Below are 25431 nucleotides of genomic sequence, written 5' to 3' on the forward strand. Positions count from 1 at the left end.
TCTGTGTGAAAGTGGAAGTTTTACAGAGGCCAAACTGTTGTATGGAGGTGTTTGGTGTGTGTTCCAGGAGTCGGAGCAGAGGACGTCCTCAGCTCAACTACAGGGTCAGATGGAGCACCTCAACCAGCAGACAGAGGAGTACAAGGTGAGACAGGGGACAGGGAGATGGACCGAGGGAGGGATTGAGGGAAGCAGAGAGGGTGGGTTGAGGGAGAGAGTCTAACCAAAAAGGTCTTGTTAAGACATCATTGCTCTATGGCTAGGTGAGAGGTGCGAGCCAGGTAATTAGCATTAGCCACTGAAGCGAGAACCTTTGTTTAAGGGCTATAGTCAGTGTAGGAAAGATGTAGAATATCTAGCCTGTCCACAGGACTGGCAGGTCAAATTTTTTACCAGTCCTGCCAAAATCTAGCCTGTCCTCCAAATATAAATAAAACACCTTCGGCAGTAAATATTCAAAAAGGTTATAATCATTATATATATGTCATTGGTTTGCTAAAATTGACCCGACATGAGGACGGACTAGATATTTTTTTAACCTGTCCTCCACAAAATTCACCCGTCTCGGACGTTGGGACGGGCTATCTTTCCTACACTGCTATAGTCTATATCTACAATGCAACACGATTTAAGAGTATGCAAATATCTGTGCGTTTGTTTGTAATATGAAAATTCGGTTTAAACGTATTTATTCTGCAAAGGGCTAGATGAAAACTTAAGATTGATTAAATCTTCTTGAAGTGATAATAAAATTATGTTGATTTGATAATATCATGATTTATAGATCTAGGTCATTCTTGGTTACCATACAGGCGTTATTTATGTTATATCCGTGTTTGGGCATTTAAATCGCTGCATTCTAATTGGAGTCTGCAGTGGATTTTTTGACAGAACCTGTTTCCAGTGTTGATATCAAACCCAAATGAAGTATTACAATATGATGTAATCTTATTCTTGAATTCACTTGGTGATTGAATACGTCTGAGTTCTTCAAGCAAAAGAATTCCAAAGTCCAGTAGTACTGGGTAAAAATGTTAGTTCATGATAGTGATAGTTAATTTCTTAATGCACCTTCTTTCTACCGGAGGGAAGAGATCAGTTTCTAATTTATTATGACTTGTTCCCCTTGTAGCCCCACATAGTGTGCACCAAACTGTAATTTTTCAAGCACTTATGCCTGACTAACTGTACAGTTATCCCATATACAACTACAATATTCAAATAATGGCAGAATAAAGGATTTATAATAATGGATAGTTTTTTTCTTGATAATCGGTATTTGTAACTCCTTAAACAAATTATCATTGGTGAAACTTTATCAAGTACAGAATTTATCTGTGCAGTCCAATTTGCGTCTTTTTGAAACCAGAGGCCTAAATGTTAGTGCTTGCAATAATAATTATTTTTACATTAATAATCTTGGACTAGTTAAAATCATTTCACTAATATCACTAATTGAGCATTTCCTGAAATACCCCAAGAGAATTCAAATAATACCATATCAATGTATCTCACTTATTTACAAATGTCACTAATGTCAAATCCTCCCAAAAAGTTCAAATAATACCATATCAGTGTACATGTATCTCACTTTAATACAATTTTCACAAATCTCACTAAGGAGGAGAGGAAGGGAGGGGGGAGATAGGGAGAGAGGGAGGGAGATAGGAGAGGTAGGAGGGAGGGAGATAGGACAGAGAGGGAAGATAGGAGAGGGAGGAGGGGAGATAGGAGAGGTAGGGAGGGAGATAGGGAGGGAGGGAGGAAGATAGGGAGGGAGGGAGAGGAGGAAGGAGGGAGATAGGAGAGGAGGAGAGGGGGGGATAGGAGAGAGGAGGGAGATAGAGAGAGGAGGAGGGAGATAGGAGAGGAGGGAGGAGATAGGAGAGGAGAGGATAGGAGATGGAGAGACAGGGAGGAAGGAAGAGAGAGAGGAGAGGGAGAGACAGGAGGAGGAGGAGGAGAGACAGGAGAGAGAGACAGAGAGGGAGGAAGACAGAGGGAGGGGAGACAGGAGGGAGGGAGGGAGGGAGAGGAGAGAGAGACAGGGAGGAGAGATGGAAGAGGAGGAGAGGGAGAGGGAGAGGGTAGAGACAGGGAGGGAAGAGACAGGGAGGAGGAGGAGAGAGGAGGAAGAGATAGGAGAGAGGAGGGAGAGAGGAGGAGGACAGAGAGGAGAGAGGAGAGGGAGAAAGGAGGACGGATGGGCAGAGAGGGAGATGACAGGAGAGGGAGGGAACGACAGGAGATGTCATCCGTCAGTCGGAGAGGGAGGGAGGCATATTTGCCCTTATCCTGGACTCATGCTCTTTTGCTTGTCTTCTTCTGCTTGAACATAGTGGAACACTTGTATCCCCTAACTGGAAGCCCTTCAATTTAAAATCACCAATTAGTATTCACCACGAGTTAGCACCCCTTTCCACAAGCGCTGGGAATCCAGGGCCACCTCTACCCATGTGCCTCATCTCTCCTTCTTCTACCAGTGAGCTGGATCGAGAGCTCTGTGTTCTCCGACACACCATATCCTTTGAAATATATTTAGTTAGTTACCTCGTGATAGACATCTATAGAGGTTTAGCTAGTATCCTTCCAATCGATTATATATTGATATTTAGTCGTTTACAGTTTATTCAATGGACGTGGTTTGTTTCAGTGGATTACGCTTGATGAAAATTCTGTACTATTGCAGATTACGCTTTATGCTGCTGCTGATCCGCCTTTTAATATGATGCACGGCCATGTTTATTATATTCACATTGCAGTTGGCGGTACTAATTTATCCTATTCTACCTTTTATTAATATTTACTTTGCGTTTGGCACGCACAGCAGATAGGTCGTGATGCAGACTCTAGTATGACTGATACACCGAACCCCTCGCCAGTCTACTGCTGCTGGTCGACTCCTCGCGGTGGTGTGGTGTTCCGGGCTAGAGTGGTGGAGAGGTGTGGGGACGTAGTCCGCCATCTCCAAGAAGCATCCTGCTTCACCAGACATCCCATCGCCGCAGCAGAAGACTAGAGGGTTTTTCTACCACATCTCAACAGCAGCCAGACCGCTCCCATCGCAGTTTGGGCCTGTTTGATGATCAGCCGTCATCATACCAGATGTACATCAAAGATTGACCGATGTCGCTCAGATCAGCATGCAGCCTGATGTACCAACGCGAGATATGCGATGATCGCCCTGAGGGTCCCCATCATTACCAACACTCAACGCAGACGCCGCGACACCCAGGGCAGCGCCGAATTCTGAGGGAAAATCAACGAAGTCTACTAGGACTTTCAACCGGCGATTGTTCCAGCCGATGACCTGGACCTCTACGATGATCAGCTGATCATCATCCCGACGCATTTCACAAGAAACGACCGGTGACAGCTACAACGGCATATCAGCAGAGATCACCATGCAGCCTGATGCCTCTACACTGATGTCGGACGATTTTCCGGTGGACCCCTCCATTAACACCGCAGATAAAGCACCCGGCGACGCACCTTCGCCGCAGACCATCCCAGAAGACATGATGCGCGACAAATTATGAACATCATGGAGGACCACTATATCTGCGGTAGCAGGGTCCAGAAGCCAAGGCTCCAACGTGAGACAGTAACCCAGAGGCACCCCGTCCAACGTGAAAGCAGCCAGGACGATGTCACCTTCGCCAAGGAAGTCCACGGACCACCTTGGACGCAAGGACCTAGATGTACAGCCAGCGGCGGAAAGAACCTAGATGTACATAGCCTTCGGAAGGACTTCGCGAAGGCAGGATAGATCATCACCTTATGCGTTTCATCCCCCTAGATGTGGACTCGGACCATCAGACATCACGAAGCCTTCGCTGAAGGTCATATCGTCGTTCTCCGGACCGACGCCAGAGGCTTTGCATAAGGCATGGCGACACCTGAATCCAGATCATCATCATCTAGAAGGACATCGAGGGACTATACAAGAGCTTGCTAAACTATCAACGTTCCCCTCACAAGTCTCTCGAAGATCAACCCATAGACAAGTTGATCATCGATATCAAGTATAAGAACTACAATCGTATATTGGTTCTGTTGAATCCATGACGAGACGTATGTTCGCTGGCCTAAATAGATCTAGAACTATCAATTAGACACTTATCACCAGACTTCGTGAACACGACTTCTGAATATGATAAGATGATCCATGCGTCCCTTACTTAGGTAAGCGCTTCACGATCCCACATCCTGTTAAACACAGAGGCTGTTCACGAAGCTAAAGCTCATATATATATTTATTATATATATATATATACTAATCGGGACTTTGATTTCGACACTCGCCTGCGATGGTCGCTAAGGCTAAAGTGGCTCCAAGTCTACTTCACCCAGAAGATCTAGAAGGATACCGAGAACTCGCTAAGTCTCCGGCGCTCACCGAGGAAGTCTCCTCCAAGGTTTCCATATACTAGCCACTCGTCATATATAGCTACTGCGTCGGTCCGCTTCAAGACGCCGCGATAAGTTGATTATCAACTGTATGCCAGATGCCGCCTATAAGCCTATACGCCGAAGATAATTGCTCAGGCTATTTACAACACAGAACGCCGGCTGTATTATTAGTCAACGACATTTCATAGATCTTCACAGAAATCAACTATTCCGTATAAATTGCTAATATACAATCCCGGACGACGATACGATTATCTACATGCGTGACCATTACGCATATCTGCAGACAATTCAATATCGAAATTGAACAGCAGCCTTGTTACAGCGGTATAACTCTTTAATCGCCAAAGTTTCTGAGAAGAAATATGTACAACAAGTTCAACGTTAATTCTACAATTATGACGCATACATTCATGTATACAGTCTACAAGCTCACAACTTGCAAGTTGTTTATACCCTTATATATAAGGAAGTCGGAATTATATTCAAAACTGAAATTACTTTCACGACAACCAGGAAAATAACCTACCCAGCATAAAATTACAGGTTTAGATATTTCACCGGAGGTTTCAGCTGTTACCATTAAACCTCAAAACACGTGGTCACCGGATAACTTGGAAGCTACGGTGAAGACCGCCGCTTATGCTAATATCATCGGCGGCCTACAAGAATTTATTCAAGGTGGGTTTTTCCCGCTACACGGTGACATCACAGCTGGTATTATACAGAATCAAAATGCCTTGTTCTGATTGGACCATGAGGGACAACCGACCCACACAGAGGTCGATCTCAATTCACAGTTCAAGACTTACGCCACAAGTGACAACTATATATCAGTGAACGAGCAAGCCTCATTACAGTAAGTCCAGTTAACCTGAACATTCATGATTAGACTGCCTTTCTTCAGCCAAAGTTAGAGACCTCCCCTGTCAAGTTAAGACGAGGGATCGGGCAGTCAGGCTGATTTTACATAAAGTTCAACGAGGACAGACACACCTGGTTGTGCACTCTACATCGTCAAGGACTTCTGCTTAATTAATTACCTAGACGAAGATACAAGTGGATCTTAAATCCACAGCGCTCAGACTACAGCTGAATTTCATCAAGCGACTAACACAACTAGATGGTTAGTAAACCTACTAAACTTCTGTTTGGAGAATAAAACGGAAATTTCACGCCCAACCTGGGATATGAATATAGTTCCAACACCTCACAAGTGAGGTTTATGAACACGCCTGGATGACATACTTGGACCCCATGATACGATGATTCTATCAAGTTGGCCAGCAAGAGCACTGTAAATTTATCTCCACCAAACCAAACAGGAGGAAAAATGCAACAGATTATTTCCTCTATCATCAACTTACGCAGAGTGAAGTCTCATGCTATATCTCCATTTGGATCAGAACTGTCATACTCACGTGCATATGCGGATGGACCTATTCCGACCCTCCATGAGCTTAATACTCATGATATTATAGCGCTAACTTCTACAATTGTTCTACACAAATGTGATTGAAATAATGGAGGGTTTATTTTGAAATCCGATATGGTGGTTGCAAACCATTATCTGAGAGATATCACCAATCGAGGGCGTCTCAGGTATACACCAATTCGATCCCCATGGTCCTCGCAAGACAACAGCTGACAGTTCTCGAGAAGATAAGTCAATCTAACAGATTTTTACTTATCTTATAACAATACTAAATAGCTTCATGCTATGTATAATTTACTTAAGTTCCTTTTATCATCACAGTACTATGATTATTACATCATACAATATATAAGTTAACAACTCTACAGAGTTTGTTATTATATATATTTACCTTAAGTTATTCATATCTTAAGAGTAATACTATGGTTACATGATAAATGCATTAGCTAACAAACTCTACAGAGTTTTTGGCTATTTTATACATAGCTTAAGTTAATTAAGCTAACAAACTCTAATGAGTTTTACTATTATATAGGTAACTTAAGCTAATTATACCCTTAAGCATAGTACTATACTCATATTATTAAAATATATTGGCTAACAAACTCTAAGGAGTTTTGCTATTTATATAGGTAGCTTAAGCTTATTCATATCTTAAGCTTAGTACTATGTTTATATCATATAAGTAGATTAGCTAACAAACTCTAAAGAGTTTTTGCTATTTGGCTTTAAGTATCATCATATTTCTAAGCAATATGGTTATATTATAACATGTATTAGCTAACAAACTCTACAGAGTTTTAGCTATTATATATGTAACTTAAGCTTATTCATATCTTTAAGCGCAGTACTATGTTTATATCATATAGGTATATTAGCTATCAAAACTCTAAAGAGGGTTTTGCTATTATATATTTTCGCTTAAGTTTCATCATATTTTAAAGCTTTATGGTTACATTATAACATGTATTAGCTAACAAACTCTCACGGAGTTCTTGCTATTATATATGTAGCTTAAGTTTTCCTTCATAAGCTCAATACTAGGTTTATATCATAGCTAACAAACTCTAAAGGGTTGTTTTGGCTATTATACAATTAGCTTAAGTTTCATCATATCTTAAGCAGTATGTTTACATTATAGGAGATAGCTAACAAGGCTTCGGCGGAGTTTTGTTATTATATATATATAGCTTAAGTTTCATCATAACTTAAGCTCAGTACTATATTTTTAACATAAAAGTATATTAGTTAATAAACTCTAAGGAGTTTATTTTGCTATATACTTTTAGCTTAAATCTAATCTTATCTTAAGCTTAGTACTATGGTTACACTATAAACATATTAGCTAATAAACTCTACAGAGTTTTTGGCTGTATTATATATGTAACTTAAGTTAATAATATCTTAAGCACAATACTATACTCATATTGTAAAATATATTAGCTAACAAACTCTACGAGGAGTTTTGCTATTATATATGTAGCTTAAGTTCATTATATCTTAAGCACACTACTATACTCATATTGTAAAATATATTAGCTAACAAACTCTACAGAGTTTTGCTATTATATATGTAGCGTTAAGTTAATTATATCTTAAGCACACTACTATACTCATATTGTAAAATATATTAGCTAACAAAACCCTACAGAGTTTTGCTATATATATGTAGCTTAAGTTAATTATATCTTAAGCTCAGTACTATACTAATATTATAAATATATATTAGCTAACAAACTCTACAGAGTTTGGCTATTATATATGTAGCTTAAGTTAATTATAGCTTAAGCACAGTACTATACTCATATTATAAAATATATTAGCTAACAAACTCTACAGAGTTTGGCTATTATATATGTAGCTTAAGTTAATTATAGCTAAGCACAGTACTATACTCATATTATAAAAATATATTAGCTAACAAACTCTACAGAGTTTTGCTATTATATATGTAGCTAAAGCTTATTCATATCTTAAGCTCAGCATTATATCTATATCATATAAGTATATTAACTAACAAACTCTAAAGAGTTTGCTATTATATAATTAGCTTAAGTTTAATCATATCTTAAGCTTAGTACTATGTTATATCTTAAAGTATTTTAGCTAACAAACTCTAAGGAGTTTATACTAGCATATTAACAAGCTTAAGTCTATTAGTCTTAAGCATTGTATTAATGTTATATATACTTTATCATAATAAGTACATGGTAATAACCTTTTATATGGCAGCTGATAAGTTAGCACTAGCAGCAGGAATTCATCAGTTCAGTGCCTTTATGAAGTTCCCATAGGGTTATTACAATCATCACAGTTCAAATCACTAATTATTAAAAATCCAAAGTATTAGATATTCCCACCTCCGTTCTGTAGGATGCTACAAGCAAAAAGAGCATGAGTCAGGATAAGGAAAAATATGTAATTTTTGGAGTAAAATTGATATTTTATACTTATCCTGACTCATGAGGTCAGCCCTCCCATCCTCCCCAAATAACACTTTGGATTTCCCTGTAAATTCAAATGTTGGGCTCAGTATATGAGGAGAGAGTGAGGCACATGGGTAGAGGTGGCGCCCTCGTTCCCGAGCTTGTGGAAAGGAGGTAACTCGTGGTGAATACTAATTAGTGATTTTAAATTGAAGGGAGCTTCAATTAGGGAGATACAAGTGTTCCACTATGTTCGCAAGAAGAAGAAGACAAGCAAAAAGAGCATGAGTCAGGATAAGTATAAAATATCAATTTTACTCCAAAAATTACATGCTTGTCATAAGAGGCGACTAACGGGATCGGGTGGTCAGGCTCACTGACTTGGTTGACACATGTCATCGGTTCCCATTTGCGCAGATCTATGCTCATGCTGTTGATCACTGGATTGTCTTGTCCAGACTCGATTATTTACAGACCACAGCCATATAGCTGGAATATTGCTGAGTGCGGCGTAAAATTTAACTCACTCACTCCAAGGTTGTGTAAGTGTTGTTGGAGAGTAAGGGAGGTAACTATGATTATTGGCTATGTCCCCACAGGGGTACTGAAGGATAGGTTCCCAGAATCCTTTGCTTGCTGTTAGCACTACTGGAGAGTGGCTTGTCTGTTTGAGTGTCGACAAGTGATTTTATTTATTGTGACTTGTGACCACAGTCAGTGTTTATCCTGGTCCAAACTGACCCATGAAGGTCCGGGTTAGAATTGGTCTTCAGTAACCCATGCTTGCCATACGATGTGACTAACAGGATCAGGTGGTCATTCTTGCTGACCTGGTTGACACATGTCATGCAAGTCGATGCTCATGCTGTTGATCACTGGATTGTCTAGTCCAGAGTCCATTATTTACAGACCACCACCATATAGCTAGAATATTGTTGAGTGCAGTATTTAACAATCAACCAACCTGGTCCAAACAGGTATCTGTGCAGTGTTGCAGAACAACGAATGATTTTACACATGTGCTGATTTGCAGGTTCGAGCACACAGTGTCCTGCGACAACAGAAGACGAAGTCTCCACAAGATTCAGCCAAAGAAGTTGAGAAGCAGGAAAAGTAAGTTGGACATTTAAAAAGGACTTTGAACAATTGAACACCATAATGTCTGAGGCGTTTGGGTTGCCCAGTGGTTAAAAGTGTTTGCTTGTTACACTAAAGGCTCGGGTAGGATTACGCACATGGAAACCACATGAAGTTAGATCAGGGCAGTTGAATGGAATGATGTGAGATTAAAGTGTAGGAGGAGTTTTTATCATCAGTCTCCATCCACATGAGACTTGGGATGTTTTGTAACAGTGTTCTGTTTGGTTTCAGAGAGAGGCTTGAGGCCGCTGTAGAACAACTGAAGTTCAAACTGCAGCAGGTCAGGTAAGTGAGATCCTATCCTGCACACCCACCATTGATGACCTTCATGCTCAGGACAGACACAAGGGGCTGTAACTCTCATTGTTTGTGTTGATACTTTTCTCGGTCAACAATACATTAGAACCAGACTTGGGCTGACCCTACCTCTCACTTATTCCGTGTTTCAGCGAGAGCCTGAGTACGTCCCAGGCAGATCTGGAGGTCCTACAGGATGAACATGAGCGTCTTCAGCAACGACATGACAGCCTGCTACAGGACATGGACACCAAGGATGCCAACTACCGCAAGAGGTGAGGTTGTCAGGCTGGAGTAGAAGCTGAGTCTGTGGCCCTGAACACAGGGTAACTTCATCCCGAAGAATAGATTGCCCGAGCAGTTAATATCAACAGCAAAGTATTGGACAGTACTTTATTGACACCTGTGTTTTGCCCTCAGGCAGGTGTTAGTAAGGCATTGACACCTATGTGTTGACTGTGATCAGAAGTTAGTGAAGTATTGACTGATGTGTCATACCAATGTATGTTATGGATTTACAACTTCTTTGTTATTTACAACACGTTTCCGGGCTACTTCTTGCCCCTTCATCATCATTCACCTGATAAAGGAACGGAAGCAACCCAGAAACGTCATGTTGTGAATAATAAAGAAGTTGTAAATCCATACCTTACTTTGTTATGTTACCTTCCAACTTCTAATTGCCCATCAAGGAAGTGACTAATGTGTGTTGCCTGCAGGCTGGAGGAGGTGTCGGCAGAGAAGACCAGCAGTGCTGTGGAGCAGCAGGAACTCATCTCACAGCTCACCTCACAGAACGAGTCACTTGCTGTCTCACTCAAGGTTTGTGCAAAGGGAGATAATCAAGGGATGCAAAGGGAGATAATCCTGGCATGGAGACAACTGGAAAATATGGTCAAAACACGTATGTTCCAACCACACAAACCTTTGACTTTGATATCACAGCTTACCTCACAGAACGAGTCACTTGCCATCTCACTCAAGGTGAATATGTTTAGTTTTACGCTGCACTCAGCAATATTCCAGCTATATGGCGGCAGTCTGTAATAATTGAGTCTTAACCAGACAATCAAGTGATCAACAGCATGAGCATCGATCTCACTATGATAACCGCTAACGGCCTAACTGCATCGATCCCGTTAGTAGCCTCTTATGACAAGCATGGGTTACTGAAGATAAATTCTATCCCGGATCTTCATGGGTTCACTCAAGGTTTGTGATGTGTGTTGAGTGAGTGAAACAGAACAGCCACTATCTCACTTAAGTCATTGATCTGTGTTTCAATGTGTTTTATTGAGTGATCACTTATCAATTTTGCAGTGAATGTTATGAATGAGTAACATAAAAGAAAATAAGCGTGGTAAATGATAAATATCCATTCAAGAATGATGAATTGTTCGGTACAGCCTGGAGACTGGAGACAATAACATACAGACAATACAATAAGTTCGATCCTAGGGAGCACACCGTGTCTTGTGGGGGTGGGGTATGTGTGTGTGTGTGTGTGTGTGATTAAGGTACAGAAGGAATGCAAAGGGAGATAATCAGATAATCTTGTTAATGGTGTGACATGGAGACCACTAGAAATATGGTCAAACCTTATCGAATATCCTCAGTGACACAATCTTTTGTTGTTGTTATGTCATGGAATATTTCCTGGCTACAGAATAAAATGTTTCACTCACTCACTCACCCTAGTACCAGGCTGATTTATAAAACTCGTTGATTTGTGATGCAGGAGCAGATCCGTGCAATGCAGGATGACCACAACAAGGCCCAGGAGTTCCTGCAGAAGCAGCTCGACCTGGCAGAGACTGAGAACCTCCGCCTCCAGAGGGAGCTGCAACAACAGCTACAAAGGTCACTGAGGGTCAAGGACAGCAGCGAGACACGAGATTCGCCCCAAGAGTTTGTGGCAGATTATATGCATCCTGAAGAGCGACAGGAAGGGGAGGTAATTAACATATACCAATTCACACTACAATAGGATGGGGGTCTGATTGTTAAAACATCTGATTGTCTGTCAAATGCCATGGTTTATTCTTTTTCAGAGAGATCGTCCTTGGGGTACATATTATGCATTTTCCGGCTGTAAAATGTCCTGTGACAGTTGTATCAATGTTTTTTGAATAAAAAGATTGTACAATAAATAAACTCTTTTACTTATTATACGGACCCTACCTCACGGAGTTACCTCCCTTAGCGCATGCGCACCAACTGGGTAGGCTCCTAGACCCGTATCATCATTCCTTCTGCTGTCACGGCCCTGAACAGACGTTCGTTGTGATTACCTTTCATGAGCCGTACGGCGCTGTATTTTAAGATGTCTGAGACACCACCTGTATGTTTGGTTTTTATTTGTTTAAAACAATAACAGTAAAGCCTTACAGTGGTTGTTTCATAATTGTGACTTTGTATAAGTACTATCAAAACACGCTAAACTTTCCCCGTGGTTTACACGCAAGTTTGCTCTGCCATGGCGTGGAAGTTTAGCTGCGTCGCGCGGGTCGTAATATTGGCGCTTTTAAAACCAACTATTACTTTCCGTGGTAACCTTCACGTATTTTTCAATGTTTTCACGCGGTTTCTCTGCTTCTGGCCACAAGTTAACTAACATGTTTACGTGTTTGTTTCAGGCTTTACCTGTTGTTCGGGTCTGTGGGGAAGTATTCCCCGGGCTGACAGTCACTCCCAATGCGTGGCCTGTCTGGAGAAGACGGGCCATGTGGCTGATACATGTTCAATTTGTCTGGCCTTTTCCCCCGGCACAGAAGAGGCGGGCGGCCGACACCCTGTTTTACCGCGAGATGCGGAGGCGGAGGGGACCTGACGCAGGTTCCCCGGCCAAAATCTAAACGGGCGGCCCAAAAAGGAAAAATCCCGCGGCCCTTCCCCTCTCCTACCACTTCGAAAGTGGTTTTGACATGTCTCTAATGGAGTCGATGTTTCAGAAGCAGATGGACTCAATGAAGTCCTTCGCTCGGGAGTCGGTTGGAGGTCTCCGCCAGGAGTTCTCGCCCACCTCGGACGGGGGCGGAGAGTCCGGGTGGGATCGCCGCCTCGGCTAGATCCCTCAGCCTTGAGGCGCTCTGTCGCATCCGCTGCCTCTGGCTTCGGTCCGGACGCCTCGGCTGCTCCGGAGAGGGAGGTGCTCCCAGTCCCCTCTCGGAGCTTGGCGCTTTGGGCCGCTTGAGTATTCCTGGTATTCCGGGTCCCTGGCGCACACCCGCCCCCATGAGAGCGGAGGCACCAGTTCTGCCTGGCCTGCCTCCTGCGCCTCGACCGGGGTCCACGACGCCGGGCTGGCGCTGACGTGGAGCAGTCGGTCTGTTCCTCCTTCCTGTGGTGCCCAGCGCTAGGCAGTCCACCGGGTCGGGTTAGGGTCCTCTTACGGAGGAGACCCAGCCTCTGACTCGGGGCTCGGACGCCGGAGGCAATGGAGCTCGGGAGGTCGAGGAGCATGACGGCAGCTTCGCTTTGCTTCGCCTTGCGGGAGGTCCGCAGAGAATTGCCGAGGGCCTACCCCAGGCCGCGGGTGCCTGCTGGTTGGCGTGGACTCGACTGAGTTCCGCTTGCCTGGTGAGGCGCTTGCCCCTAGGCAACCCTCACAGACGCAGCTCCGCGATTCTGCCATCGCTGGTACGCGGACGGTCGATCCCTCTTGTCTGGTACCCGAGTCAGGTTTGACTTACCTGAACTCGAGGCGGCGCTACCAGCTTGGGGAGGATTCCCTGTTCGTCAGACCCGATCGTGGGACGCAGTGTGTTTTCACTTCCGCCGCCTCCTGGGGAGGCTCGGCTTCCTCCGAGCAGCTCCGCTGCTTTCGGCAAGGGCCACTCCACCTTTTGCCTCGCTTGGCGGCTCCGCGCACGCCGCATCGGACCTACGCAGGAGGTTCTACCGGAACGCCGGCGCAGCAGGTGCGGTGGTGGTCCATGAGGCCTACCTCTCCTCGATACAGAGGTCGGCCCTGGAGGGCGGAGGGGCATGCTGGCGACGATGTCGCCGCGATGTCGCTACTCCCGCCAGCTGTCGGAAGTTCAGGCTCACTCGCTGACTCTTTGCGGTCTGCTGCGCCGACGGTGATGTGCGCAGTCATGGGATGCGCGAGGCTGTGGCTGTCGACGCCCAGGTACTCGGCAGCAACACAGCAGACCTTGCTGGCTCTCCCTTTCCGCCTGGGAGCCGCCCTCTTCCCGGGCACAGCAGGTCATACGGGAGGCTGCCGCTGCAGCTACCTCCTTCGGGCGATTCTAAGGCCTTGTTGAGCACCCGGGTGTCTCTGCGCCTCCAGCCCCTGCACGCCACCTTCCTCCGCCGGGTGCAGCCTACACCCGAAGTCTGCCGGGCTGGCTTCGGCCGCTTGGTAGGGTAGGCGGAGGAGTAGGTCCGCCAAGGGTAGGGGCAAGGAGCAGTCCTCGACCAGCTCCCAGCCTAGCCTGGCGGTGGCTGGAGGTCTGCCCCGACCTCCCGCTAACCCAACAGGCTGCCGCCAAGCCGCGGTGTCACACCCAGTCAGTTCGGGCTACTAGGGTCCACGACGCCGCCTACCCCATATCCCAGTGGGAGGTCAGCTCTCTCTATTCCTGCCGGAATGGGAGAAGGCTACCAACAACGCTTTGGGTGCTGGCCACGGTCAGCATAGGCCATCTCCCCACTGTGGAAGCGAGGTCCGCCCGACTTCACCGGCATAATGACGACTCCGTGCCGCCATGCTGCCAGGGCGGACATATTGCGCCGACGAAGTTCAGGCTCTGCTGGACAAGTCCGCAATCGAGCGCATTCCACCGGGAGAGGAACAGGCGGATTTTACTCCACGCATTCCTCGTCTCCGAAGAAAGACGGCGGGTTCCGCCCGATTCTCAACCTCAAGGGGTTGAATCGCGATGCTCAAGTACCATCCTTCAAGATGGAGACACTGCGCCGGTGATCTCATCTGTTCAGCCCGGGCGATTGGCTCACGCCAATCGAACCTAAAGGATGCGATTCAGCATGTACCCATACATCCCTCGCTCAAGCAGTACCTCCGGTTCTCTTCACGACGGGATGTATTACCAATTCAGGGTGCTCCCTTCGCATATCGACTGCCCCAAGGGTGTTCACCAAGCTCATGTTAGTCCCAGCTACCCTAGCTCGCCGCGAAGGAAGGCGTTGTTACCCTTACCTAGACGACTGGTTGCTCGGAGCACTAACACAGCCAGCGAAGTCAAGATGCTACTCACACAGTGATAGACATTCTAACTCGACTGGGGTGGATCATCAACCTCAAGAAACCGACCTGGTACCCACCCAGGACTTGGTTTTTCTTGGAGCGCGATTCCAAACGTAACAAGGATCTCGCTTCCTTTGTCGCCCGACCGGGTCACCAGAGTTCGAGATGGTATCTTCATTCCTCTCCCAGCCCCAGGCACCAGCACGGACTTGGCTCCGGCTTACTGGGCCATATGGCGGCGACATCTCTGTAGTGTGGCGGGCGCGGTTGAGGATGCGCCCCATACAGCAAGCTTTGGCTGGGCTGTGGACTCACACGGAGGATCTGGAGCGCAGTCTCACAGTCCCCGAAAGTGGTTGACACCTCACCTTCAGTGGTGGACAAATGTCGGAATCTCACCAGGGGTTCCCCTTGGAAATCCCCGACGCCAGCTCTCACAGTTCAGACAGATGCGCCCCCTCACGGGCTGGGGGCGTTCTGGTAGTTCGTCGGCTTCCCGGACTCTGGTCCGGTCAAGCTCACCTTCACATCACGCGTGTTGGAGCTGAGAGCTGTGCGGTTGGTATTCGAAGCTTCAGAGAGCATGTCCGTGGCCAGGTAGTCCGCCTTTCAGTTAGACAACCAGGACGGGCGTATGTCGCATATCCTGAAGCAGGGAGGCACGGTGGGTTCCCAGCGCCTCCGAAGCGTGGGACTTTCTCCTCTGGAGCCACCAGTACGCATTGTCAGGTACTCCCTGTTTATCTCCGGGGCTGGAGAACGTACAGCAGATGCGCCTCTCTCGCCGGATCCTGGCCCCGCGACGAAAGTGGATGCTCGACAGGCAGATATTCACAGTAATCTCCCAGTTGTACGGGTCGCTCGAGGTGGATCTGTTTGCGTCCGGCGGGACGCATCAGACACCCGTGTTCTGCTCTCGATACCGACCAGAGGGCGTTGGCTGCCGACGCCTTCCTGCTGGATTGGACGGGCAAAGTGCTCTGGGCGCCGCTACCACTCATTCCCGCGGTCCTTTCACAGCTGTCCACCCAGCCAGCTCGGCTACTTGTGCTACTGGCACCGCTTTGGCCGTCACAGAGCTGGTTTCCGTAATTTCAGGTTTCTGGCTCAGCCTCCTGTTCTATTACCTTATGCATCGACATTCTCACTCAGAACGGAGCTTCCACCCAAATCCACGGATTCAGTGGGTGGCTTGGCCTCTGTCAGGTCTAACCTCGAGGCACGCTGGAATTCCTGCAGCAGTTGCAGACACAATTCTGGCTTCGGTATGGATTCACAAACGCTCAGTATGAGGATAGGTGGTCCCGCTATGCGCGCCGCTGGTGTTCAGATAGGGCATTGCAGATCCCTTTTCTGGCGGATTTAGTCCCAGTATTGGAGTTTTGCAAGCTCGCTTTGAAGAAGGCCTGGCGGCTTCGACCATTCGTGGCTACTCCACCGCTATTTCCACTTTTCACACCCCTGTCGATGGTGCTCTTTCTGGGGCAGCACCTCTCGCAGACAGCGCTTAGCTGGCGCGGAACGGATTCGACCTGCTCAGGCAGGGTAACCAGTCCACCTTTGGGATTTGTCGATCGTGCTTTCGATTGGCTGTCCGTCCCACTTTCTCACACCTATCGGCTATTTCCATTCAGTTGTTGACCTGGAAAGCTGTGTTTCTGGTGGCGGTAACATCTGGTCGAAGAGTCGGGCGATATACATGCTATGTCGTCCGTAACCGGCGCTGACTGTGTTTCACACGGATCGCGGTCAGCATTCGCCCCAGATACTTTACCGACCGAAGGTCGATCACGCTTTCCATGTGACAGCTCCTATCGAACTTCCTACTCTTACCCAGCCTTCCACATCGGGACCACTCCTACGAAAGCACTCACCCGCTGGATGTCCGTGAAGACGCCAAAGTCTATATCAAACTAACGCAGGGGATCCGTGACGGTACCCAGCTGTTCTGTTGTTACGTATGGAAGGTTGGTCTGCCAGCGAAAGCAAGCAAACTTTGTCTCGCTGGCTTGTTTCTGTATTTGTGCCGCTTTATCAGGCTAAGGGCAAGCCTCCCCTGAGGGGTTGAAGGCTCATTCGGTCAGGCAGTAGCCGCGATCAAAGCTTTTTGCAGCCGCACTCCCCATTGAAGAGATCTGCTCTGCCGCTATTTGGAGCCGCCAAGCACTTTTATACGCCATTATCAGCTCGATACACATTCACGCAATCGCGGCGAGCTTTGGTCGCATCGTCTTCCAGTGGACAGTGTCCTGCCACCCTGACCAAGTGAGTCTTGGTTTATTGGTTTGTGTTGACGCCCTGTACAATGATTCCATTATTGACATGTCTGCTAACGAAAGCACTCAGAGAACCTGTACCCCTTCGATTCTCTAAGGAGTTACGATATCGTTAGTGAGTGGTATTTTTTTTCCCTCACGGTGCTCTCAATGAAGAAGCCACTTAGTGGGTCGGATTTCACTGACATTCGCACTACGCAATGTCTCATTATGCTAGAGGTCGCCTTTGAGCACAAATCCTCCCTGCCGTCCCTCCCATAATGCCTCTCGCGAAGCTTAAACTGGGTCGAAAGTGACAGGTGAGTGTTATGGCATGCCTGTTCAATTTTTTTCCATGATAATGATCGCTATATTTTGTGTGTGCTTGACAGAATTCCCTCCTCCCTGGCCTCCGGTCTTTGGGAGTCTGTGTTTATGCATAATATGTACCCCAAGGACGACGATCTCTGAAAGAATTTTCCAAACCTGCAGAGGTTTTCAATTCTTTTGAAGAGAGTCGCCCTTGGGTAGGGGCCCACCCACCTCCCCGCAATTCTGTTCACTGATGAGAATTCAGCAGAAGGAATGATGATACGGGTCTAGGAGCCTACCCAGTTGGTGCGCATGCGTTAAGGGAGGTAACTCCGTGAGGTAGGGTCCGTATAATAAGTAAAAGAGTTTATTTATTGTACAATCTTTTTATTCAAAAAACATTGATACAACTGTCACAGGACATTTTACAGCCGGAAAATGCATAATATGTACCCCAAGGACGACTCTCTTCAAAGAATTGAAAACCTCTGCAGGTTTGGAAAAATTTCGAAGTATATTGTGTGTAGATCATTTCTATTATCCAGGCAGTCATTGGGCTGGAATATTGTTAAAACTGGCAAAAACATATTGACTGTTTGCTAAAACTGGACTATCAATCTTCGCATATTCAACTTGATAGCCTTTTCAAGAGGTGCAGTAGGGTAGCCTAGTGGGTAAAGCCATCACTCATCTTGACCCAGTTTCGATTCTCCACATGGTTAAAATATGTGAAGCCCATTTATGGTGTTCTCAAGTTTCACAGCAGTGGGGAAAATAGAAATAGGAAATCTTCTTAACTTTACATCAGAATGAGTGAGTGAGTGAGTTGGGTTTTACACCGCTTTTAGCAATATTCCAGCAATATCACAGTGGGGACACCAGAAATGGGCTTAACACATTGTACCTATGTCGGGAATCATACACGGGCCTTCGACGTGACGAGCGAACGCTTTAACCACTAGGCTACCCCACCGCCCCTCACATCAGAATGAAAATATAGGGTTTATGGTAGTTGTGAAACAAGGAAAGTGTAGTTAATGTTTAATGTATGACATTTTACCTTTAGGGATCTGAGATCAATGATCCTGAGCCATGTGCCAAGACGACTGTGAGTTCTGCAGGCTCCGTCTCCTTTGAGCAGCTGCTAAAGAATCCCCTGGAAGAAGGACAAAGTAAGATTCTGGAACATAGTGACCTCGATGAGGTCGTCAGAGCTAGATGGGTTCCAAACCCATGAAGATCTGAGTTAGAATTGATTTTCAGCAGCCCATGCTTGTCTTAAGTGGCGACTAACAGGATCGGGTGGTCAGGCTCACTGACTTGACCGACAGATGTTATTGTATCCCAATATGCGCAGATCAATGCTGATGACACTGGATTGTATGGTCCAGAATTGATTATTTACAGACCGCTGCCATGCAATTGGAATATTGCTGAGTGCGGCGTTAAACAACAAACAAACAAACAAACAAACGTTACAGTTTGAAATATAGGTACTCTTGTCCGAGACCATCAGATATTTATTGTTTTCAGATGCTAACTTTTACTTTTTGTAAGTCGGTATTTATGGATAATCGACAGAGGAATAATTGATTACACTGTTGCATCATAATTGTCCCAAAAGCGATAGTGTTACAGTCTCCTTGTTTTTCTGTATAACCTTGCCTACCATATATAAGTTCTGTACTAGAATTAAATCATAATGCAATTTTATTCCATAACTGGTTTATAAGATTGGCAGTTTACATCAATACTCATACCATGGACTACAAACTGATATTTTCTCCAGTGATGAAGGTAGAGCCAGGTGTTGATGAAGAAATGCTGAAGACCAGTCTTGTCACAGCCCAGAAGAGGATCGAGCACCTCACGGAGGTAGGAGATGCCATGGCTACAATGGTTACCTAGCAACGTGAAGTCTTGCTATTATTGATCATCTCACCAATAGTTCATGCACTGACTACATTGTTTGCCTAGCAACATGAATTCTAGCTTTGTTTGTTATTGAGCGTCTGACAAATACATACATACATACATACTAACATTTGTATAGCGCCGATATCCAGCTCAGCTTCTCAAAGGCGCTTTGTTTTTCCCTCGTTCATCGCTGGATCCTGGCGCTTTAGCCAGTTAACCACCCAGTGTTTATACTCCTGGGCATACTAGAACACGTCATGGAGTTAAGACATGCAGTGGTTACAATGGTTATGCAGCTGCATGAATTGTAATCTTGCTACTATTTAGCACCCCACCGAGGTTAATGCAGTGATTACATTTATCACTTAGTAACCAGAAGCGTAGTCTTACTGCCATGTTACACTCAAAAGAAAAATATCTGTATGTAATGGGACGATCTTTTGTGTGTTGTTGAGTTGACCGGCGATGATGGTGTATATGTTGTTGCTGCTGCAGCTGCTGAATGACAGCGAGGAGACCGTGAACCTCTACACAGAGCAGGTGAAGATTCTCAAGGAGGAGATCCGCAGACTGGAGCGGAATGAGGAGCGTGAGACTGAGACACGCAATCTGGAGTACCTCAAGAACATCCTGATGAAGGTGAGACAGCAAATAGGCAGGAAGAAGGGAGGGAGGGGACGGAGGGAGGGGTTACCCACCAAGGTGCTGGCTGTAAGAGGAGATAATAAGAACTTGGAGTCAGTATACTCTGAGCTCAGGAGGGAGGTAGGGGCCATTCGTAACTACTCGTCCCTTTCAGTAACCTGAAAGTAGACTCGTACCCCTCTCGTAGCCATGCCAGGGAGAAATATTCCCCCAGCGTATGTAGAGAAGAAATTGAGTCAAAATAGGTCTTTGAAATATTTTTCATTTCAGCTTTGCATAATTTTTTCCCAGACACTTCAAATATATTCTAATTATTGCATAGTCCTCCTGGGTTTCCTGAATTTTTATAACCAGGATATATTAACATTATGCCATAGGAAAGTATTTAAGCATGTTAAACACACCCTTTGAGGTAATTTCCTTGGCGTGGATGCCATGTGTTTTTTCCAAGTAAACTAGAGTTACATGCCCTTGAAAATAGTTCAGTGACTAGACTGTTTCTTTCTCTCTGCTGTTTTGCACTCAGACAGAGCCACGTTCAATAAAATGGCTACGAGAGGGGTGCGAGTCTACTTTCAGGTTACGGAAATGGACAAGTAGTTATGAATGAGGTAGGGGCCTGGCTTCAAGGGGAGATAATAAGGACTCAGTGGGCTACCACTACAAACTTTAAGTCTGGACCAATACAAACACACATGTGCTCACACAGGCACCTTCAATGATGCCACATCAGATGTTTGACCAATATCAACTCACCTTGCAGTTCCTGTCGCTGAAGGTGGGGGATGAGAGACAGCAGCTGGTGCCGGTCCTCACGACCATGTTGAAACTCAGCAAGGAGGAGATGGACAAACTCAACGCCATTGCTCAGGGTATGTCTGGAATCTGTACTGCTGCACGGGATAGAATCCGCAGAAAATATTCAATGATATTTCAGTTTTTGTTGCACATTTATTTTTTAAATGAGCCCCATTCTGGTGTCCTCCACCATGATATTGCTTGAATATTGCTAAAAGTGGCATCAAACCATACCCACTCACTCACTCTTTTAAAACTCTGAAGAACTGTAATTTTTTGTTCAAGCATTTTCTGGGACAATATATTTATTTTTTTAAATTATCCCAGACTCTGCAAACCCAATATCAAAAACACAGTCCTTCACAATAAGTCAGTTGATCAACTTCTCTGATATTTATCGAAAATCAATCAATATTCTGTTAACTATTGTGGATCTGTATTATCTATACCTATTTAGCCCTATTTAGACTGGGTGTGTGTGTGTGTGTGTGTGTTAGCCTAGTGGTTAAAGCATTCGCTCGTCACGCCAAAGACCTGGGTTCAATTCCCCACATGGGTACAATGTGTGCAGCCCATTTCTGGTGTCGTCCCCCCCCCCTGTGATATTGCTGGAATATTGCTAAATGTGGCATAAAACTAAACTCACTCACTCACTCATTTATACTGAGAAGTATTTCAACTGTGGCTCTTCTGTCTTCAGGTGAGGAGGTAGCTGTGGCAGGCCAAGCAAGCAGCAGGATGGGGTCTTGAAGAAGGAATAGTATCTACATGGCTGGTCTGGGCTGAATGTTGAAACACATTTGTAGTCACATGACAGGCCATGTGACTGTCACATGACTTGAAGAAGGAATAGTATTTATTTCAGTGGCCAGGAACTGTCACACTAAACTAGGATTGTCGGTATCAGGGTCCTCTTGTCACATGACTGAATGTTGAAACACATCTACGTTCTTGGAGTGTCACATGACAGACCATGTGACTGTCACATGTTATCAAACAACATGGCTGACTGTATTCAATACCAACATGGAATTTTCACTTGTGCATTGCGCATTATAAACAGTTGTACATATCAGGAATCTGACAAGGTTGTCATTCAAGAAAGCATGTTTCTAAGTGTCTTTGAACAACATTAAGAAGTGAGACACATAAAGTCAAGAATTTATGGATGTCTGTGGGTTATTCTGCCCGTCAGATGAAGACGTTGACATCAGTACATTCATGCCTTTATATAGCTTAGTGTTGAGTTTGTTTGGCCTTTAAACTATACATATGATGTGTGCATACACTGTATGAGCTTGTGTTTGAGAGAAAGTGACCATTCGAGTTGACTGGATCTTGAGTGTGTGTGTGAATTTATGTTCAGAAATTGCATGTGTAGTATATCAGGGTTTCCCATGCATTCTTACAGTAGAAGATAGGGGATGTGTTCTATTGGTTGAATATTCTTACAGTAGAAGATAGGGGATGTTTTCTATTGGTTGAATATTCTTACAGTAGAAGATAGGGGATGTTTTCTATTGGTTGAATATTCTTACAGTAGAAGATAGGGGATGTTTTCTATTGGTTGAATATTCTTACAGTAGAAGATAGGGGATGTTTTCTATTGGTTGAATATTCTTACAGTAGAAGATAGGGGATGTTTTCTATTGGTTGAATATTCTTACAGTAGAAGATAGGGGATGTTTTCTATTGGTTGAATATTCTTTCAGGGGGTGCATGTGATATTTTAAGGAGATATCACATGATATTTTTGAGGGGATATCACATAATATGAGGGGATATCGTGTGATATTTTAAGGTCATGTCACATGATATTTTGAGGGATATCATGATATTTTGAGGGGATATCACCCGATATTTTGAGGGATATTACATGATTTTCTGAGGGATATCACCCGGTATTTTGAGGGGATATCACCTATTTTGAGGAGGAGGAAAGGCTTCCTTGAATCCCTACATTCCACAATTTGCAATCACCTTAGTCCCAACACAAACGGTATTACCAATGGATCATGTTCAAATCTGATGGTGGTCTTTACTGACTAGCACCATTTGTGGGCTGTAATTCTAAACCAGCTCTCAGTGCTCCAGTTTTACTACTATTTGAAACTGAATAAAAATGACACTAATTTCAAACATACTAAATATTTTTGTCTCATTCTCATGACTAATTCAGGACAAGTAAGGCTTACACTGAAAGACACACCTTTCTTTATTATGTCTCTATTTTTGCATTATAGATGAAAATTTGACATCATGGATGAGATTATACAAGGTAGGGAGGGATGTGTGGTAGGAGGGATGCTATTCTTATGGCCATTAATGAGTATTTTATTTGAAATATATGCAAAGAACAGGCAGTCACCATAACCCACAGACTTCAGAACTTCCAATATAATGAAATACCAGGCTACGATTTGGAACCGGAAAAGATGCAACACTTGAAGATCCGTGTTAGAATTGGTCTTCTACGACCCATGCTTGTCGTAAGAGGTGACCAACAGGATCGGGTGGTCAGCCTGCTGACTTGGTTGATACATGTCATTGTATACCAATTTCATAGATCAATGCTCGTGCTGTTGATCACAGGATTGTCTGGTTCAGACTCGATTATTTACAGACTGCCGCTATATGGCTGAAATATTGCTGAGTGTGGCGTTTAACAACAAACAAGGAAACAAACACAGAAGATGTCCTCAGGTCCTGGTTTGATAAACTACAGCTTATTGTTAGAAATATCTCCCACTTATGTAAACTAACAGATGACAAGGACCCATACAAGTCTGAAACTACAAGTCCAATACATGATCCATCAGCCTAGGGGCATGTGCTTGTTTTGAACACTATAGTCTTTCATTGTAGACCCAGATACTTGCACCGATTTGTTTTTTGATAAATTCTATGTAGATGTATATATGTATGTGTTGTATATTTTATCACCATGTAGAAACATTACTCTGGGGTTAAATGTCTTCATGTGATTCGAGGTTGACCGTCCGATATTGTTGATGTGTTTAATTTCTGTGTAGATAGATGTCTGTCTGTCCATGTGAGGGAGAGATTAGGACTTGTGTGGGAGGGGTACTGAATGAGGGGAGATTGTTGGTGTAGTATGCTCACTACTGAAGGGTTAGGGATGGTTGGGTAGCCAGCGGTTATAGTGTTTACTTGTCTCAATGAAGACCTGGGTTTGATTCCCCATTTGGACAAATACATGAAGCAGATTTCTGGTGTCACTTGCCATGATATTGCTGGAATGTTGTTAAAAGATTTAAAACAGCTCATCTACAGTAAAAGGGTTACTATGGATATTGCCATGTGTAACACATGTATCACCATGGTGTTGGGAGGATAACTATCACCTCAGTGTCTGGAGGATATATATCATGGCAGTGTCAGAGGACATGAATCTTGGCAGTGTCAGAGGACGTGTTTCATGGGGATGGCCGTTTCATTTGGAAGGCTGTGTGTCACTGCAGTGTCAGAAGGCATTTCACCTGTGTCAGGATGAAATGTTTCACCACAGTGTCAAGGAGCCTTGAAGGGTAATTTATACTGTGTGTGATCTGTGATGTATAGATTGAACAGTGGTCCATGAAATCAGTTGCAATTTATTTTGTGAATAGTTTAATTCATTGTCTTAGTTTCAGAGAGCAATTATGCATATCTTTAACCAAACATTCTTGTGTGTGGCTCTATACATATATGTCTGTGTGGACGGACTCAAAAACAACCATATTATGTAAATAATGTTCATCATAATCATGCCAGTGATGAAGATAATCGTCAACTATGTGGCCTTTGTGTAACAATACATATACTGAGGGAAACAAATAAGGTAACACCACTTCATAGGAGTGATCCTTTATTTATTCTCAGATGTCCTCCCACAGCGCTATTCAAAGCTGGTGCTGAAAACTGGAAAATATTATAGGAACGCTTGAATTTTCCTGTGTTCGTTTATTTGTTTCTCTCAGTATATATTAACCATGTATGTGATTTTATGTTATCTGTTGTAGCATTCAAATTCTTTATTTTGTTATTTTAATCTTTAAAACTACCGCACCATTTGATAATCAAGGAAGTGGTCTGGCTTTCACCCACTTTCAGGTTACACCTCATGATACGACTAGACTACAGTTCAAATAGCCTCAAACCCAGCTCAGTCAGGAAGTGTTGACTGGGAATTGACTTGGAGAGACAGAATATTGATTTAGTCAGCACTTACAAACACAACAATACATGCGCATTCAAAATTATAATTCTCTGAAAAATTGAGCTAAAATTGTTTTGGGGACCATGTCAAAGTACATTTTGAACCATTTAGTATGAAGACAGTGGATATGTTTTTAGCCTTTTAAGGCACAGAATAATTTTGGGGGAAAATAGTTTCAGATTTCCAGTGATTATCAGGTGGTCAGCCTCTTGGACCATGATCCAGGTGTGATCCAGGGCAAGTTGGTTCAGGGTTATGTTGATGTGTTCAATTGTGTCCTCAGAGGACCAACAAGTTCTGACTCCTTGCGATCATAAAGGTTTGGTTGTAATCATTCAGAACCATTGGCGGTGGATGTTTTA

The 25431-nt window shown here is 44.4% G+C and overlaps 1 protein-coding gene across 1 annotated transcript in view; it reads left to right on the forward strand.

Annotated features, from left to right (window-relative positions):
* LOC124291209 (GRIP and coiled-coil domain-containing protein 2-like) overlaps positions 1-25102 on the forward strand; it is a 62569-nt gene extending 37467 nt beyond the window's left edge. Inside the window, 12 exon segments of the mRNA XM_046728145.1 lie at positions 68-200; positions 1133-1155; positions 9308-9387; positions 9646-9699; positions 9864-9986; positions 10431-10533; positions 11450-11665; positions 18557-18662; positions 19280-19365; positions 19903-20046; positions 20816-20924; positions 21551-25102. Of these exon segments, the coding sequence (XP_046584101.1) occupies positions 68-200; positions 1133-1155; positions 9308-9387; positions 9646-9699; positions 9864-9986; positions 10431-10533; positions 11450-11665; positions 18557-18662; positions 19280-19365; positions 19903-20046; positions 20816-20924; positions 21551-21600 (1227 nt within the window). The 3' untranslated portion in view covers positions 21601-25102.
* The last annotated feature ends 329 nt before the right edge of the window (positions 25103-25431 follow it).

This window comes from Haliotis rubra, unplaced genomic scaffold, assembly GCF_003918875.1.
Source record: "Haliotis rubra isolate DU_JTF1 unplaced genomic scaffold, ASM391887v1 Scf486, whole genome shotgun sequence".
NCBI lineage: Eukaryota > Metazoa > Mollusca > Gastropoda > Lepetellida > Haliotidae > Haliotis > Haliotis rubra.